The following is a 20,698-nucleotide window of genomic DNA, read 5'->3' on the forward strand; positions in this document are numbered from 1 at the left end:
AAGAAGAGGACACAGAAGAACCGGAAGAGCGAGACCTGTGGATGCCTGGTAAACCTTTGGCATTAAACCCTGCTTGCTTACCTGATGCCATGCCAACAATCACGACAACACAACTTGTCCTGCAGCTGTGGGGGCTCCAAAAGCCTCTGAGGTTCTCCAGCACTTCACTAGCCCATCAGCATCTCTCTTGGAGTATAGGATCCACTTCCCTGCTTCCCGCAGGTAGCAACCGCAATGTGCAGTTCACCGACCTGCTGACCCCAGGGGCCACCATTGCAGCAGTCATCCAGGAGAAGGTCACCTTGCTCCAAGAAGCCAGTCCTGTCTCCCCTCTAAAAGAGGAAACCCGAGGATCCCCCAGAGCCAAGTTGCACTGATGCCTAGGCTACTAGACCTCTTGCACAAACCAAGGCTTGTTGAAGCCCAACCCCGACCACAGCAGCAGAAACGAAGACCTGCGAGCGAGGCATGTTAGCACCACAGAGGACAACCTTCACAGCCATCCAGTTGCCTTGTCTGTCTCTCCATCTGCAGGTCCCCTAAGGAACCGTGTGTGTCTTGATGCAAGAGCACTGTAGCTAAAGATCCACTGCACCCTAGCGCCCTGGCCTGGGTCCATGACTTCCAATGGTGCCCCCTTCCTTCTGGACACCCACTGACCGAGCCCCCCTGTTGGGAGCTCCCAGACTTGTCCCCAAGTCCACCCTTGCTTTCTCTTTTCAGGGGGCTTCCTTTGTCGCCAAGCGTTCGATTTGCAAGAACCCAACACAACCAAAACTACTGCACCCGGACACCCCTGGGCAGGTAAACCTGAACTTCTGGTCTTGTCTATAACTTTGCACCTCCAGCATCCCACTACTTATGGGGAGGCCCTGAGAACTGACTACAAAAACTCCTAAGCAGACGCAGTACTCTGGAACCTGTGCTGCGTAAAAGTGCATTTTTCTACAAAGAGTGTTACTTACTTGCAAATCGTTCTCAGAACTCTAACAGTAGTTAATTTTCTGCATATGTTCTGGTGTTTATACATAATGCAAACAAAGTAGCCATTATTCTAACCAATTGGTCTTGAGTTGCTTCTTGAGTGTGTATCTCATTTATTGACTGGGCGTCCAACAAACGATCAGCACTACCCTCTGATAAGTCTAACTTCTCCACCACACTACCATGCATGAGAGCTTTAGGGTTTGTCATTTTTACCGCTGTAAACCAATAAGGGTTGCCCAGGACTATCAGCATAGTGATCCCCTACATTGGGTCACAGCATAGATAGCCAGCTTCCTACACTAGTTGAGCTGGGTTTAGTTTGGAGAGTTTATTTATTTGAGTATTATTACTTCCTCTTTGGTCGTGGGGGATGGCTGGGCTAGTAATACGATTAGGGAACTTTACATCTTGAGGACTATTTTGAGGCCCTGCATGAGCAATTTTGCCTCCAAGGTGTGCTATAGAGAGGTTTGTACTTTTGAGGGACACATCAATGGCGTAATGAAGCTTGAGGGCCCCCCATGCAAAGTACATGATGGGGGCCTCTCTCCCAACCGATCACCTATTAATTTTGCTGAGGGGGACCACTGGAGCTCCGGGACCCCCCTGCACCACCGCAGGGTCTGTGGCACTTATGTTACGCCACTGGGACATAAGACTGGGATCCATGCTTCTGAACTATTTGTCCCCTGGGCCTAGGGTCCTGGGGCAAAAGGGAGAATCTGGTCCAGGATGCGGCATGTAAGGGTGGTTGCCAAAAAACAACCTAAGAGTATGGGTGTTCAAAGACAGTATGGGCGCTCGAGCACAAGGATGATTTTTTTCCATCCTAGACAATCTTTTTAAGGGTCATGCATGTGGAGTTAAAGACTGTTAAGCATCTTGGCTCGTCTTTTTTAAAAACTTTGATATGGGTTTTGGGCTGAAGGAATACTGGCTTTAAAAAAGTCAAGATGTTTTGCTGCTAGAACAATTCTGATTGATCTAAGTATTTAATGTGTAAGTTGCTGTTTTTACATATCTTACATTCCTGTGTTTGAGTGAAATTGTGATCAATTTTAATGAATGTGTAATGTAAAATGAAAACATTCATTGTTTCTTGTTCTTGTACATATAGAACTTGGGTCTCTATTTATTTCACAAAGTGTAAGGGGTCCTGTTATTGCCCATGCTCAGCCTACTTTTCCTGTCTTCATTAATTTGTATATTAAGGTTGCTGGGTCATGCCATGCACGTTTTAATGTATATTTTTTGTACTGTTGTGTTATTACTTTGTAAATTAATAGCGACCTTCACAATTTCAACCAGGTCTGGGACTGACATCAGAAAGGTTACGGGTACCTTTGCAGTTACTGTCATCTGCAATCAAACTCCTTTGCGGAGCAAAGCTTTCTTCATGAATATGGGTTTTCCAGCCCCCAAGTATTTCTAATAGAGTATTCAGTTTTTTGGACTGCGTTTTGTAAAGAGGTGCCGTTGACAGTCATTCCAGAAAGACTTAGGCCCATATTTACGAAAAATGGCGCACAACTGCACTAGCGCAGTTGTACGTCATTTTTTTTTAACGCAAGCTAATGCCATTCCCTAATGCCATCCATGCTCCATATTTAAAAAATGGCGCACTATGCCGCTAAGGAAAGGCTAGCGTCTCAAAAAGACGCTAGCCAGTGAGGAATGGCGTTAGGGGAAATGGCGCTAGTGGTTAAAAAATGACAGTAGGCTGATTAGTGGCAAATAAATCTGCCGCTAGTCAGCCTAGTGTCATTTTTTGACACACAAGCAGCCAAAAAATGACTCTTGTCTAAGTACAGACAGAAGTCATTATCACTACCCTAGTGCCCACCACAGGGGATCAGTGTCCCCAGGGCAAGCCCAACATACCCAGTGCCAGCCAGGGGGCACCATGTAAGGGGCCCCCAGTGGCACACCACACACATACACTTACCTGCAACTTACCAGGGATGGGCTCCTTCCTCCTGTAGTGTCCCTGTGGTGTGGGTGGTGGTGATGCTGACGCTTGGGGTGGGCATCTTTGCGCCCATTCCATGGTGTTTCCTCATGGAAATGGGCCTGCCAGCACATTAACCGGGCGTTAAATAATTACGCTAATTGGGCTTAGCACCTTTATTTAGGCCTCCTAGTTGCACATCGTTTCTGTGTCGGGTGTTAAATATGGCGTTCAGGCGCTAGCCACATTTTTAGGAAGGGAACGCCTACTCTACATCTCTTTGACTCAAGGTGGGTTAGCGCTTCCTAGAAATGGCTCTAACACCAATATTTTGACACTAGGCGGGTCTAGCGTCAAAATATAAATATGGAGTTAAGTTAGCCCCGCTTTCAGCGTCAAAATAAATGACGCTAAGGCAACGACACCTCTCCTGAAATATGGGCCTTACAGTCTGTTAAAACCTACCAAAACTGATATTTTACAGAGGCATCGCTAAACATATCAACCATTTTGTACTGAATTGGAATGTTTCATTTTAATATAGTGCAGGGAACCAACTAGATAATCTGCCTGCGGTGGTGCTGTTTTATAGACGTTGCTCTGAGGCACAAAGTCCTATGTTTTGTAATTGACATGCTATTTTGAGTCTTATATTAAGATAAGCACTGTTGTTTTGTGGCAGAATACTCAGAGGCTGTTTTTGGCCTAATACCCTGGCGCTTTGCTTGGCTTAAAGAACCCCTACTTTGCAGGTAATGTTACTGAGACATACAAAGTGAATTGCTCAGGATTACATCATGAGTCCAAGTTAGGGAGCCCAGGACAGATCTTCAGTCCTATTCCATGGTCAACAATTTAGTTACTACACTGTACAGTATACCTGCCGTACAGTTTATACTGAAAGTTAACAGGTTGTCCCCCTGAAAACAGTGCAACAGCCCGCCAACTAGCAGACAACATATTTTTTCACCTGTTATACACGATCTTCTCCTCTCTACTAACAAAGACAGCGATATGTCGGTGCCGAGAAACCACAACGTAAAATCATGCACAACCTCCACATTGCACTTAAAAACATGACATGTAATTTCCGTGTTTTTCCCTTTTGAGCTTTCATAAAACGATCTTAACGTGCACAATGAAAACTGTTCGACATACGTAAACTTAATTTAACTCGGAGATATTTGTTTTCTCAGTCATAGAGGTGAAAGTACAAAAAGACAATAATTGGAAAAGAATCATGCATGGTGAATCATACCAGATAGTTACTTGACTTTGGGACTGTCTCTAAGTATTTCAGATCGTGGGAGAGCTTTACGTGGGGCAGCTGCTGTTCAGAGGTAGCCTGACAGGAAGAAAACAAGACAATATTTTGGTCAGCTTTAAACTTTTCAGAAACAAGGGAACAACAGTACCGAACAAATGACAAGCAAACACTCAGCCACAGGAAGCCATTAAAGACAGCAGTGACCAATTAGGACCCAGCAGGTAGCCCTTGCAGTCACTGCTGCTCCGGCCCCGCCCTCCGCGCTTGGACATCACACTCAAAATGCGGGTTGAGGAAACAACAGGCCGTTTCATTTGCAGTGCAATTTGAAGCCGCAGACCCCTGCAGATAAGACCATAAACCTGTTTGTAGTTTTTTTCTGTTCCCCTTCAAGGTTGTGTCATTAGAAGCTGCAATTACTGCCCGCTAAAGAAGCCCACTCTATAGTAAAGAGAACTGAGATTCTGTGATCTCGCTTCACCCTTCCCTCCCCAACCTCCTGAACAGATCGTCTAAGTTAGTCCAGCAACAAAGCACCTGAACCTAGAAACCCGGGTTTGCACTGCACTTTCTGTTTGCTTTTTGCATATGTCTAACTCCTGTAGGTCGCGGCATCATTTCACCCATTGTGCAGAGAGAATTGACTTGCCCTCTCAACATGATGGTGCTACAAGACACTACATCACATGCATGTTGAACTAGATGGCTCTGTGTCTCTTTTTTTTAAAATAACCTTTATTTCTAGATCTGCGTTAGCTAAGACCTGTTGATTTTGCTAAAAAATATATGTGCAATACACTTATTAATAGGCTTTCTGTTAGCCACCTTCATCCAATGGTCTGGTATTGTGACATTCACATTTTTATACAAACTGGTACAGCATACAACATGGAGTAATGGGTCAGCCTGTTTCTGCCGTTGGCTTTCTTCACTGTGGGGGATGGTAATGTGCCCTTTCATGAATACTTACATAAACTAGTTTCCTTGATTGCCAGGGCCTACCATAACAATATGTGCTTTTAGAGACAAAATAAAATATTCTTGCTTTCAGCCACTGTTTTTTTCAGACTGATGAGGGTCCAGCACCCTCCCTAACAATACATTTTTTATAAAAACATATGACAAAATAAGCATTGTCCGGGCAGCCCACACCAGAACAACTGACTTTGCCACTACCTATTTATTTAAAGTACTCATTTGTGCACTATTTTAATAGACAATGATTTATTAGGATCACAGAACCTGATTTGGAGATTGGCAGAGGTGTACTCCGTCATAAACATGGCAGATATCCCGTCCACCTTATTACAGGTTCAGTAGGAAATAATGCAGTTTTGTGACTTAGGAACCCATATGCTAAACTCTAAATAAGGCCCTTTGTCTGCTGCCAAAAATGAAAGGCATCTTTACTTTAAACTGCTGATTAACTGATTTGGTAAATTGTATAGGCTCTAAAACAGATGCACCGAAGTTGAAAGCAGCAATATGAAGGTGACAGCAGCAAACATTAAATACTGTCTTAAAATTACATAAAACTTCTATGTAGTTCATTGGTCCAGATTCAGAACATCTTACTGGCATTTACAGGTCCTTCACTGGTTGTAGGCCAACTATAGTTGCTTGCCTCTTTATCTTTGTTTGTTATCTCACACTTATTTGTCATCAGTGAGTTAATAAATGGCAAAAGGTGTATAACCATCAGCCACATTTAATTTAACTTTTTCCTTTGGCAGCTTGTGATGATCGATGTTCATTTTTGGCAAGTATTTGTTATAGCTGTGAAACCAGCAGCACGTCTGACACATGTCAATATCCAAGTACAGGCAACATGCAGACGACTCAGTGACATCAGATAAAGCCAAGTACTAACCGAACACCACTTATGAAGCTTCAAAAAAATCAAGCATTGTATCAATCCTCTGCTTCACCCTCCAATTTCACGCTCCACAGATAAGTGCAATGCCGTCAACGATTTTTACAGTAAAAAAAAAATACAGATCTGACAGCACATCTACAATATCAAGCCTGCTTCTCCTTGTAAACCTACCTCCTCTTATAACATTTTGAATTGGTCATCCTTCAAAGCCCTTTCTGGCACAGATCTCACCAACAACCCAACTCTCCAAAGCAACCTGATATGAACATATCTTAATATCATCCTAAGTCAAAGTTCACTCTGGAGAAAATCTCTCACTCTTACCATTGTTAATGGCATCCTCACTCAGGGCATCTTCCCTAAAACTCCCAACACAGGCTAGACTTGCCCATCAGTCACCCACCCTTCAAAAGTACAATTATTGAAAAAACAGTCCAAGCTCATTTCAAAGATAACATCAATGCGAGCAACCACCCATGTTGCACAACAACCAGTCTGGCCTCAAGTCAGCATGGAGACAACTACTTTACAAATTGTAGATCGTACCCTTTTAACCCCCACCCGCCTGGCATTCCTGGACCTCTTAGCCACCTTTATCACTATTGACATCCCAACTTCATCCGTGCCCTGAATCCTCAGTTGGTATTCACTGACAATGTCCTTCACTGGTTCTGTGATTACTTATTCAGCTAATAGCACTTCATTCAAATGGGCATCTTCAGGTCCTGGAAGATCCCTATCCTTTCACCTGAAGTGTCTCCCAGTGTTCTATCTTATTCTTCATCTTAAATATCTACAAGGAGTTCCTTAGTATTCTACTCATTGATAACAGCATAAAAATGCACTCCTAAACTAATGATACATAATTACTTTATAGGATCCGGAGGCCTCCATACAACCCACACTTCCCCACCAGAAATACACAAACCAACAACTTTTAATCATTGGAAGTGGTTTATTTAAACATTAAACATCTTATAACTTTTTAAGCATACTAGATATCGCAAGAGTAATGGGTATCCGTTCACCAAACACTCATCATATTTACATTTTCATATTTACATGTCATGAGCATTTTGTGACCATAAATCAATTCCAACAGGATCCCTTCCTGTCCTGAACCACCATTGGACCACACAGGTGACCCATATCTCACCTGTATCCCTAGGAGGGGCGGTTACCCTGACTACACTGTACCTTGTCCTCATGCTTCAGGTTCCGCCCCCCCTCCAAACACCAATCAGACTCATGGTGTAACGGGGTGGCCAAGAGCTGGAGCCCCATGTTCCCCCAGCGATCTGAGCTCCCTTACCCCTTGATCTGGTGTGTACATCCGTTGGTTGGCTCAGAACTTCAGGATCCTATCCCAGGTGTCCTCCCGGGGGCCCCACCTTGGGGACCCCCCCCTGTTGCTTCTAGTCACATTTATATCTCAATTTCCGCAATAAACATGCATACAGCCTAACAAAAGGAGAGGGTGGGTGGGTCAAACGTGGACCCCCGCACGCATCCAGCCGCCGCAAAAGGTAAAGAAGGACTAGCCTTCTTGGGGGGGCTCTTAAATAGCCCCCCACCAGATTGCGGCGGCTGGATCCGGTCAGGGTCCGACGCAGGCCCTACGTCCAACTCTGAGAAGTCCGGCCGGCCCCTGAGCACCTCTGGTGCGCCAGAGGGGAGTGCTGGGCCTTGGAGCCACCGACCCCTAACGGGCCGCGCCCCCCCACTTTGGAGGGGGCGCTTTACCCTAGGATCCGGAGGCCTCCAGACAACCCACACTTCCCCACCAGAAATACACAAACCGACAACTTTTAATCATTGGAAGTGGTTTATTTAAACATTAAACATCTCATAACTTTTTAAGCATACTAGATATCACAAGAGTAATGGGTATCCATTCACCAAACACTCATCATATTTACATTTTCATATTTACATGTCATGAGCATTTTGTGACCATAAATCAATTCTGACAGGATCCCTTCCTGTCCTGAACCACCATTGGACCACACAGGTGACCCACATCTCACCTGTATCCCTAGGAGGGGCGGTTACCCTGACTACACTGTACCTTGTCCTCATGCTTCCGGTTCCGCCCCCCCTCCAAACACCAATCAGACACGGGGTGTAACCGGGCGGCCAAGAGCTGGAGCCCCATGTTCTCCCCAGCGATCTGAGCTCCCTTACCCCTTGATCTGGTGTGTACATCCGTTGGTTGGCTCAGAACTTCAGGATCCTATCCCAGGTGTCCTCCCGGGCGCCCCACCTTGGGGACCCCCCTGTTGCTTCTAGTCACATTTATATCTCAGTTTCCGCCACGAGGGCGACCAAGGCCCAAAAGGTCCTTCGCCCTCCCCACCTAAAAACAAACTACGCGCAAAAGACCACATGTCATGAATTAATTGATCAGTCCCTGCATCAGATAGGTGCACCTGGTCCTTGTGAAACATGTGTTAGCCCTTTAAAAGTTTGTGGGGGATGTTCCATAACCGCCCTGGGCCTGGGCAAAGTTTTGCCATCTCAGCATTAAGCCGTCGTACTGAAACATTGATAGTCCTTGACCTGATCCCTGCGCCCCATTTTTGCCGTGGCACCATGTGGGACCACGCAATTGCAGCATTTGGAAATTGCTTTGACAACTTAGTAATCTCTAAAAATACTGTTTCTCTTAGAGTCTTGCGGCCCAATCGCTCCAAGTCGTTGCCTCCTAAGTAAATAATGATAAGATCCGGGGACTGTAGCCCCCCACATCCTTTCGCCATATTGACCAAATGCTGTAGCTGAATGATGCCTACTCCACCAATTCCACACCAGCGGAATGCCACACCTTGTACCATCGCCGGATTCGACCCACGGAGCTGTTGCACCCCGTACGCCGCCAGTCGAACAAATGAATGCCCAAGAACCCAAACTACACGTTGAGACATTGCACTGAAATGAAAAGAAAAGAGCATGAGGAGATCACATACTAGCACTGTGCTGCCTCTATAACAATTCGGGCCTGATGTAACATCTGTAACACTCGGATGACCACCGCCCGATGCCTTTCACTGCGGTGGCCATCAAGCCAGCACCTGCTGCTAGTGTGGCTACCCCTATTCTAAATGAATGGGAGGAGTAACCTATTTGCTCCACCCATATTGCCTTCAGGGCCAACTTGAAGATCACCAAGAATTGGTATCGCGATAGGTAGTCCCCGTTAAGGTGTATGAACAAAGCGGACGAGCCAGCCTGAGGGCGGACCTTGAGGTAATTATTTGTAAGCCGTACTGGGCATATCGGTGATCCGGGCGCGGCCCTGAGTGTGATACGCGCCCCCTTCTGAAGCTGATCCGTTTTTGATTTGCACAAGACTATAGAAAGGAACCCTGAGCCGATAGTAACGTCACCCCACTGTAACCCACCCGCATGATCGCCCTTGACGAGTCCACCAATTCACTGATTCGGAAGGCCCCGTAGAAAGCCACAGCGAAAGCTGCAGAGAATAAGGCTGCCTCAGCGGGGAACGAGCAGATGCCTGGAAGTGCGCCCAGGATGTTCTCATACAGGGGTGCGGTAACGGGGCGCCTAGTATCTGCTTTAACATGAGCCACCCTGGCCCAACCTGCTATGGCACGTTTTATAATAAAAGTATTCAAAGGTGCCTCAAGTTTTCTGATCTTTGCGAAAAAACGTATCGCTGCCAAATAAGCCTTTGCACACAACATTGGGCCCCCCAGGAGTTTTAAATGCTGCAGGAAAGCACAAACCGTGAACTCAGTGAATAGTTCGGAAATATGCTGTGACTGTAAGAACCGTCTGTAATGATAGAAATCGTTCTCATAAGCTTTCCTTGTGTGTGGTGCTAGAGACGTTGCTACTAAATTGGGGAGGGCGGGGCACCAATTCTCCACAGAGACTCTGGGAACTCCGACATCTTCTCCATCGCCTGGGGGTGATACCGCAGAAATTCCTGCATTAATGAGCGAGACAGAGCGTCAGCTGCGTTGTTATGAACCCCAGGCACATGTTTAGCTTCATGCCCGCTGGTCCTACGCTCTTTAACAGGCGTAGGACCAGCGGGCATGAAGCCCCTTGGAGGTTAATGACTTCTACTACCGCCATGTTGTCAGACCAAAAGATTACCACCCTATTCTTCAATACCTCTGCCCAGATATTTACCGCTACAACAATAGTGAATAATTCCAAAAAGGCTATGTTCTTGATCCAACCCTTGCTTACCCAAACTTCGGGTCAGTCAGCTCTACACCACCGGGGGCCCAATATTGCTCCAAAACCTATGCTACCAGCCGAATCAGTGTACAAACCCAGCGTTGGGCTGGAGATTGCCTTCTCGGGCCAAATGACAGCACCATTGAAATCTTGCAGAAAAAGATCCCACAACCTTAGGTCTCCCTTACCCTCCACAGATAGCCGGGTGTGGTGATGCTTTTCAGACAGCCCGGACATTGAACGAGAGATAGATCTAGAAAAGGGGCGGGCCATGGGGATGATTCGCAGTGCGAAATTTAGTTGGCCTATCAGCACCTGTAGCTGGTGGAGGGTAACTTTCTTCTGAGACAACATTACATGCATGGATTCCTTGAAAGCCAACAACTTCTTCTGAGGTAAGCGACACTCCCCGGCCACCGAATCAATTTCAATCCCCAGGAAAGTGATGCACGTAGTGGGACCAGCCGTTTTCTCTGGGGCCAAAGGAACCCCGAATTCCTCAAACATTGCAATCAATGCCCGGAGAGCCCACCCGCATTTGTCAGACCCCGGGGGGCCCAGGATTAGGAAATCATCCAAATAATGAATGACATCGCGGTGACCAGTGCGAAGTGAGAAAGCCCACTGGAGAAAAGTGCTGAATTGCTCAAAATAACTACATGATATACTACAACCCATGGGCATGCATTTATCATAGAAGTATTCCCAGTGGAACTGAAAACCCAAGAGATGATAATTGTCGGGGTGGACAGGAAGAAGACGGAACGCTGACTCAATGTCGGTCTTTGCTAACAAGGCCCCTTGGCCCAGCGCCCTTACCTTTTCCAATGCATTGTCAACTGATGCATAGCGGACTGAGCAAAGCTGGGGATCAATGGCATCGTTAACCGATGACCCCCGGGGGGCAGACAAATTGTGAATCATCCTGAACTGCCCTGGTTCCCTCTTGGGCACCACTCCCAAAGGGGAGCACACAAACCCTGGTAAAGGTGGTCTCTCAAAGGGGCTCGCTAGCCTGCCCAGGGCCCGCCCCTTTGCCAGCTTCCTGGCCACTACATAAGAGTTCTGTGACGCTGAGATTAAGTTCTTACAGTGATTTACTGGTGCGACATTTGTGGCGGGGATCCTGAAACCATTAGGAAAACCCGTGAAGAAGTAACTTTGCGGAATCTAAGGCTGGGTAAGCCTGTAACCATGGAAGCAATGTGTTTCGTCTAATAGGGGAAGGCAGAGGGTGGTCAATTTGCTGGCTTACCTGGATCCCTGCCCCTCTCTTTAGCCTTCTTGATACACTTAGATTCGGGGTGGGAAGGGTGCCCGCAAAAGGAACAGTTATGCCTGAACTTGCATGAACCTGTGGGGCGTGAACACACCTTTCTGTTGAATGCCCAGCAAGAGCCCTTCCTCTCACCAGGCGCCTGTGGCCGAAAGGGCTGCCTCCCAGAGACCTTGTTGTTAACGCATTCCAGCCAGACATTAACCTCAGTTTGATCCCATCCAATGGATGGATCCTCTACCTTAGCCCAGCGAAAATCCCTGTCGTATTCTAACCAAGCATACCCCCCATAAGTGTGATGGACCTTCAATATTTTATTTGCATAGTAAATCAAAGAGGAGCCCAACTCAGGTTTTTTCTCCAACAAGACTGACATGAATACGTTAAAACCCAATAACCAATTTGTAATATTCTCTTCCACCTTGGGTTTCCTATCACCAAAGAATTAAGACTTAGGTTCTTTATCTTTAGACTCGGCCTCCCTCCTTTTTGCCCTTATCAAGGAAAAGATGTCCACAAATTCCCCTTTCCAGATCTTCTCCTTTATCTCTGCAGCAATGTGTGCTGTCAACTTACCTGGTCTGGATAGCAACGCATCTGTTGTCCCTTCCTTTGTAGAGTTATCCTGACCCTGAACCTTGCTGGCACTAGGCTGGACATTTTGAACTATGAGGGGTGAGGCGATAACAGCGCCCGGTGTCAGGGTGACACTTGGGCTGTGAACAGATGCCTGCCGATTTGATGTATGTGCAGCTGATAGTGCGTCCACCTGGCGTTTTAGTTCTTTTAGTGTGTTCTGCAAAGAATCATCCGCCCCCCCACGGGGTTGTAGGCGGGGGCGAGTTGTCAGGTGGTGCACTAATACTGGCTAACAACCTGGATACTTCAAGTAACGTTTGCCTGGATGGGTCCTGTACTTGTGCCTGATGCTCAGGAGCCTTAGGAGTAGGGGGGGGTACAGGCAGCGCTGCAGGTACTGCTGCGGGCAAAGCTACCCCTGTTAAGGGGGCGGGTGGGGCCCCTGACTGTGCTGTGGGTGTCAAGGAGGCCAAGGATTTCTGGATATCCGCTAGGACCCCTTCTAACCCTGGAACTGGTGATGCAAAGGTGTTTACTGCTACGCCCTGGGTCACATGGGAAGGGGCTGCGACCAGGGCGGGAGGTTCTGGTAGGTCAATATGAACTGGGGGGCTGGCTACTGCATTGGGGGGCTGCGTGGAGGAGACCGGAGTCGGCGTTTTACCATTCCTCTTACGCTTAACTGGGGGAAAAGCAGCGCTTGGAGCTACATGGGACCGCTTAGGGCGACTGCTCCTATCCCCACCAACATCCTGAACAGGTGACCCCATGACCTCGCCTGCCTCCTCTCTCCCCAATTTTTCTAGGACCAATCTCAGCAACTGTGATAATTCCGGATCTTTCCCATTTCTTTTTGAGGCGCTCGCCTTCTTAGGGGGCATGATCAAATGTAAAAGTAAGGATCCCCCTTACTCTGAAAATGTCAAGAAAATACCTATATATTTTTTTTTCTTTTTTCTTTTAAATTGTGTTATTGATGATCCTGCAACAAAATGAATACAAACACAGTTAACTAGTAAGTAGGCAATTAATGCAAACACAGACGCCACCCTCTCTTTTGGCTGAAACCCTGTGTCAGCTCAAGATAAAAACTTACCCAGGCAGGAGTTACCACAGCCCGAGAAGATTCCAAACACAATGCTAAAAAAGAAAAACTGTAAGCCCCCCAGTTGTAACCACAGCTTTACATCAACATTACTTTCTTTGTCTGATAACCATGGGCTTGTGGGGATTAAGTTGAAATATAATGCAAAAGTTGCAAAATACTCCCCTGCTGACCAGCGAAAAGAGCGATATACCAAGAATGAGACTAGTTATCTAAGGCAGAAAGTGAATGCACGTCAAAAACAAGATCTATACAAGTGTTTAAAAGAAGGACAATAATCAAAGCGACATTGGTAAAATGTAGCAATATTAAGCAAGCGATTCAAAACATGTGCATAATAACACGGTTGCGAAAAGTACACAAAAACAGATAACCAGCCTGCGTTTGAAATGCGCTGCCCGTCCCCAGTGAGTATGCCACCACGACCGGAATCCAAGCAATCCGGTGCCTGAATAAACTTTTTGCCCCCTCGTGGATACCGCAACAAAATGCTGCCCTGTAGCGGGGGTAAGCCTGGTCCCTCTTAAAAATGCGCCTCCCGCGCGCTGCTGAGTTTTTTGTCAAATCCCCAAAGCCAGGATCGAAACTTGCGCCTGTTCAGCGCTGCCCCGAATGTTAATTAATGCCCCTGGGATCCTGAAAATAATTGCGCCCGCTACGCGCTGCACGCCGAGCGAAATAACAACGCTAAATTAAACAAAACCGGCTAGCCCCACGCGGTGCAATATACTTACAAGTCTACTCCACCGATAAACAGCCAGCCACCGATGGATCCTGGTACGTGGGAACCTTGGACGCGACGACGGCCGACGGCGAAAAGCCTGGAACACTGAAGAGACCGAGGACGCGGGAACCTCAAACGCAGGCCCCCGCACGCATCCAGCCACCGCAAAAGGTAAAGAAGGACTAGCCTTCTTGGGGGGGGCTCTTAAATAGCCCCCCACCAGATTGCGGCGGCCGGATCCGGTCAGGGTCCGACACGGACCCTACGTCCAACTCTGAGAAGTACTTCCGCCCGGGCCTCCAGCCGGCCCCTGCGCACCTCTGGTGCACCCGAGGGGAGTGCTGGGCCTTGGAGCCCCCGACCCCTAACGGGCCGCACCCCCCCACTTTGGAGGGGGTGATTTAATCAAGTCTCCACTGCTTCATAATCCTATACTAAACACTGCCTGCACCTCTTTCAGACATGGATATCCAGCACCTACCTGCAGCTCACCCCATCAAACCTCAACCCTTTTATTTTCCAAGAACAACAAAACACAACTAGTCCAAACATGGCTGAATGATATGGACCTGAATGGATTCAAACCTCAACTTTCATCCAACTCAAAGTCACGTGGATTCATCCTAACAACCCTAACCTTAGGAAACACATTGCCAAGAAAACAAAGACAGCCTACGCCCAGTTCTCTCTAAATGTAGAAAGTGAAACAATTCATTCCAGAAAACAAGTTCAAAACTGGTTAGTAGCAATGCCCCGCCTTGATGGCCTCCCAGACACCCCACTAATTATCCATAAGGGCATCCGAAATACATCAGCATGTGCCATTTAGGGCCTTAAGAAATTTTATCTTGTCATCCCATATGGATGGACAACCACTAGCTTTGATTACTGGCTTGTGCAATCTTCAAAACCAGCTGCATCATATAGAGCCATCCCAACCAACAATTCCCATATCTGACTGACAGCCTCCCCATTTCCAGTGGCTTTCCGCACACTCACATCCAGGACATCATCAGACTGATAAAGCAAATAAGTGGATAAAATGTAAACAGGCTTTTGCCATCTGTACACCGAGGTTCGGGAACAACATCTATGTATCTATCAGGACTGCCCCAACCCTTCTCCGATTTAGGAAAAAGCTGAAGATGTACCTCTTTAAAGAACTCTCCATCATGATACAATAACAGTCCACTTTTTCACTGAGATCCCAACTACTTTTCCAATCACTTGTTGAATGTATCTTTGGCTTTTACATTGTACAGAGTTCTGTCGCCTTTGGCCAGGTTTACCCAGTGCACATACAACATATCTATACACATGTTGCTTTGGTCCACAATGCATACATTCATGAATATAAACCCACTAAGCTGGATGGTGGATGAAGAATACATTTGCTGTTTGTATCAGCATTCCCTTTATGCCTATGCATGATGCAGCCTGGAAAAAGAGCACCTTCAATCAGTCTTTGCTAAGGGTACCTTCTTTGTAACACAAGATAAAGATGGAAAATCTTTTCCAGTACTGAAAAAACTTGCCAATGAAATTGTGTCTCAGCAGCAACTAGGAAGCCCTTTGAAACATTCTGCTTTGTAATCTGCTACAATTTCCTCAAGTGGCTAGAAACCTTCATGGGTGGTAGACAGCTCTTGAAGAACCCAATAGCAGAACATACATTTCCTTGAAGCTCAACTACACACCTGAAATTGCCACATGGATTTGATAATCTGTCACCATTGCTAACACTATAAGTGGATTGAGGTATCTTGAGCACCCGGATATTTGATGGTATCCAATGAACATGCATGTGCTCTGAATATTTGTCAAAAGCGGTGAACTGCATTAAAGCAATTATGGAAGAAGGTGACTGTGAAAACTATGGCTGTTTCTCATAGATACCAAAGACCAGACATTTTGGCTAACATTTGTTTTTATGTTGTTTTTTGATCATAAACATAAGTCTATGAATACATTTACCTTTTATGCCTGCCAGGAATCTACAAAGGGATTCCTTTTTGGCACAAAACAGTTTATCTCTGCAGGTGTTTCCACCATGACTGTGGTAAAATCCACTGTAGTAAATCCCACTTAAGTGGTAAGAAGGGGGCATTCCAAAGGCACAATTTGCTTTGGAAGTTTATGGGCAAGGCCAAACTCTAATCCAACTCCTCCCTTGCTTAGAAATTGAGATTTTCTCTGACCAAGATGGGAAGGGTAATGTATCACCTCCAGACTTGATTGGGATGTAAAAATATTTTCCCCATGAGGAAAAAAAGCGCATTCACACAGGAGGATCCTATGCTGCCTGTGAGGAGCTCTCTACGATGTATGTACAGAGGGTGAATAGGAACATTTGGAAAAAGCCACATGCTATTCCAGGACCATGTGCCTGGTGCAGCTTTCAAGGGGTACTTCGGGCAGTGTTTGTGAACCCCCCCCAAAAAAATCCAAGTATGTTCAAGCAAAGATCTCTGGCCTTATTTGTAAGTTTTACTTGGTAACTGGTTTACATGTTTGAACAATACAATCAGTTGGACATTGATATCAATGTTATGACCCTTTAGGTAATACTTGGACAGGAGTATACTCAAGACAGAAACACAATCAATAGGCTTGATGTCACCATTCAATTTTCAAAGTCGCCAGTAAAAGCTATCAGTGACAGAAAGTATTCAAGGTTTATGGAAGTAATTTCTAAGGGTAATTTGCAAGAAACAATCCCATTTTAGCACACTTGGAGAAAATGGACAGAAGCTCAAATCAAAGCAGCATTTGCACATCTGCAGGGTTATGTAAAGTTGCAAAACTATTTGGAATGACCGTTCTGGCAAGATGGCCCGCAGATCTGTGATTAGTAGCTCTAGTATTAAATACACACACAACACGTACATACATTGCCTACAGTTGTGAACCATGGTATATATAACACATTTGGTAGTTAAACAGTAGTTAAACAGTTTCCATAAGTCGCAATGTAAGTGTCTTTCTTTAAACAATATTTAAGAGTCTTCAGAATTTATAAATGTAAACCAGTATTGCCCAGGGGTGGCTTCTTCGCTAGGGCGGAGGAGCATCCCCCCACCCCGCCAGCAGCAGCAGCTGCCAAACTTCTCCAATACAATGATGATAAACCGTATTGTTGAAGGGGTGGGGCCACGGGGCTGATGAGCATGGGGGGGTGCACATGTATGTTTGGACGGCCGTCTCATGCCACCAAACATACATGCGCACTAAGCTCTGTCCAACCCAGCACCGCATCCTGGGTTGGAGAAAGCAGGCAGGCTCTCCCAGTCTGCCTGGAAGTGCCCTGACTGGGCACTCTGACCAATCGGAACACTGCTGTCATGCTGCCAGCAGTATGACAGCAGCGTTCAGATTGGCTGCAGGGCAGGCTGAGAGCCTGTTCCTGCAGTGAAGCAAAGAGGAGCTGACTGGTGGTGGCGGCAGCAGCTTCAGGTATTTTTTTTTTTAATTATAAATTTTTCTCCCCCCTGCGCTGCCCCGACTCCGCCACATCGCGAGCCGCTCCTGGTATTGACCTTCGGATCATACATTTATTTAGTACGAATAATTTTTGTTGCATCTGGAAATTCCTAATATTTTTTCACAGTATGTTCTTTGGTTAATCTTTATATTTATCATCAAATACTTGCCTTGACTAATGGACTTCCTCGTGGCTCTGACTTAAGCCATGCATGTATGATTGTACGTTCAGAAACGGTTACCCTCAGTATCTCTACGGCGCTATGCTAGTCACTCATATACATATACATATTCACAGACAAAACAAAGGTTAAAGTGCCATTATAGTTAGGTATGGAGAAACACCATAGTTTAAATACAAAAACTAAAAAATTCCCTGAAAAAAACACAAAGGCTAAATTAATGGTATTGTTATGTGACAACGTCACATACACCGTAATGTTTAAAAACTAAACAATACACTGAAAGTGACAACTTATATAGTTCAGTGAACTAACTATAACTTACTCTCCCAGCATGCACTGCCTCATGTATTATGTACTCATGGAATTAATTAAAATGTCATCATTGATGATATTACTGATATCTAAAATGATATCCTTGATGACATCACTGATGACATTGTCCAAAGTTCTGCTCCTCAAATTACTCTACAAACCACTAGATTATTTTAGAAAACAAAGTAGATATTAAGAGGCCAATAGACATACACAGCATAGATTGACTATATGTTAATTTATGCATGTACTAAATAGAAATAGTGTAGTACTGCAGACAAGTCTTATTAATTATGCATTAGTTATGTGGTGCACTGTTTAAATACCAGTAAAGTTTTAAGTGAAAACTGAACTTGATTTAAACAAGGTAGAGACTGAGAACTACTTGTGTGAGTGGCAGAAATATGTTGCAAATAGGTGTAAAATCCTTTTTCCAAAATATATGACTAAAACTAAAGCATAGCCTTCCATACATTTTTCGTCTGTGGATTTCTTTGCACATGCTGAGTTTTTAAGTAGTGCTGTCAACAATCTCTATATAAACTGGCAGTTTATAAGGTGCAGAAATGTATTTCCAGAAGTTCATTGAAAATTCTGAGACATTACATATTGGAGAATGTATAATATGTGGGTGACTCACTTACAAACAGTCAAGTCGCAGTATGATTGTGAGCTTCGTTCTAATTGTGTATGCTATTCTCCTCATTTTAGGAATACGTGTAAGATATTTTTACAAAGTACAGAGGGTGGTGCATAGAACCTGGCTGTGCGTGTCTATTTTGTGGCTGATGCATAGATGCATAGATGTTAACTTAAAATTCTATGTCAGATGAGGTATTTAACAGGTATATCTCATTAAGGAAAATAATAAAAAAACACTCTTTTGAATGGTATTCAATGTTTAATAAATTCCTGATCATGTTAATGTCTACATAAACACATTACTCAAGGGTGTAGCTTGGTCAGTAAGATTAGGGGGAGTGAACTCCACATTTTCCGACAATCAGGCTGGCATACAATGCATAAGTATATCATATGACAAGCAGGGTGCATGACAGGGGCCTAAGGGACAGTGAAAAGAGAGAGGAATGTGGATTGGTAGAGGTACAAATTGAGTAAAAACACAATGGGGGTCATTCTAACTCTGGCGGGCGGCGGAGGCCGCCCGCCAGAGTTCCCCCGACAGAACACCGCTCCGCGGTCTGAAGACCACCGCAGTGATTCTGTGTTTCCCGCTGGGCTGGCGGGCGACCGCCAGGAGGCCGCCCGCCAGCCCAGCGGGAAACCCCTTCCCACGAGGAAGCCGTCTCCGAATGGAGCCGGCGGAGTGGGAAGGTGCGACGGGTGCAGTTGCACCCGTCGTGAATTTCAGTGTCTGCTCAGCAGACACTGAAATTCTTTGTGGGGCCCCCAGGGGCCCCACAACACCCCATACCGCCATCCTGTTCCTGGCGGGCGAACCGCCAGGAACAGGATGGCGGTATGGGGTGTCGGAATCCCCATGGCGGCGCAGAGGATTCCAGAGGGCAGCGGAAAACCGGCGGGAGACCGCCAGTTTTCCTGTTCTGACCGCGGCCAAACCGCCGCGGTCAGAATGCCCTGCGGGGCACCACCAGCCTGTTGGCGGTGCTCCTGCCGACCCCGGCCCCGGCGGTCCTTGACCGCCGGGGTCGGAATGACCCCCAATATTTTGAAAAATTACAAAGATTAAAAAAGACTTTAAAAACTGAGGGAGAGAGTGTGTATATTTTTGTCTGAATAAAAATTATTGGTGATATCCGGCAGACATCTCACCATACCCGACTGGAAGCATCTCTACCCAACTAATTATCAGGAAATTAATTTATTAGGGGGTGTGGCACCCGCTACACCCCCACCCCCGAAGCTACTCCCCTGACATTACTGGAGCTATTAACAAAAGTAACTTACACTTTTGAGATTACACTTACATAAATTGCAGATCACATTCATGTCTTCAAAGACATTACATTTCTTACACACCAGAATACCAGAGATAAAAAGTGAATTATATCGACTAAATGTGGGTAATTCCACTGATATGTTTCATGTCCCACATGTAAAGAAAGGTCCATTAGTAATACAGCCATTATAGGAAAATGGGTCTAGGTGTAGCTTGATCAATAGCTTTCTATATAAAATGCGTATAACAATGTGTCACATTCATTATGGGGTGTGACTTGCATGGCCACGGTGTACATGGCATGCTGAAGGAGCTCCGGCCTGCTGATGTATGGTACCTCCTGTTCCTGAATGGCCCCCATTGCCACATTCACTAGTTACTCCCTGCCCCCGGTCTTTCGTGAGACTGGTAGCGAGTCTCTTGGTCCACAGTATTGGAAGCAACATGTGGCTTTAAGAGAGGAGTCAAGATGGTTGCTGGGGTGCTGCACAAATAGTGACTTGGCTGTCATACTTTGGAACCAGCATACCTGGAATAAATCGATTTTACTAAACTAAACAGAAGCTTTCAGTTCATTGCTTAACAGACTTTACTACATCATGTTGTTGTGTAGCCATTTTAGCTACAGCTCCATGCACGTGAGTTTAATACATTAGGCCGCTGTGCACCTTGACCTAGATATATTTTATTCAGCTTCGCATTGTTATTTTTACAATAACCAGTTTACGGTCTTGTTTCAATTTCTTCTATCTAACTGTTTTGCTTAGTTCAGCATTGTGTTCTCAAACAACGCATTCTTGACCACACTGTGCTTCAGTCAAGTCTACGG

The 20,698-nt window shown here is 45.7% G+C and overlaps 1 protein-coding gene across 4 annotated transcripts in view; it reads right to left on the minus strand.

Moving 5' to 3' along the window:
* LOC138296303 (uncharacterized) overlaps positions 1–20,698 on the minus strand; it is a 619,236-nt gene that overhangs the window by 211,851 nt on the left and 386,687 nt on the right. For all 4 annotated transcript variants that reach the window (XM_069235314.1, XM_069235317.1, XM_069235316.1 and 1 more), the window contains one exon: positions 4,194–4,280. In XM_069235314.1, the coding sequence (XP_069091415.1) occupies positions 4,194–4,280 (87 nt within the window). The remainder of the gene's footprint in view (positions 1–4,193; positions 4,281–20,698) is intronic.

The sequence above is a fragment of the Pleurodeles waltl genome, chromosome 5, assembly GCF_031143425.1.
Source record: "Pleurodeles waltl isolate 20211129_DDA chromosome 5, aPleWal1.hap1.20221129, whole genome shotgun sequence".
In the NCBI taxonomy this organism is placed as follows: domain Eukaryota; kingdom Metazoa; phylum Chordata; class Amphibia; order Caudata; family Salamandridae; genus Pleurodeles; species Pleurodeles waltl.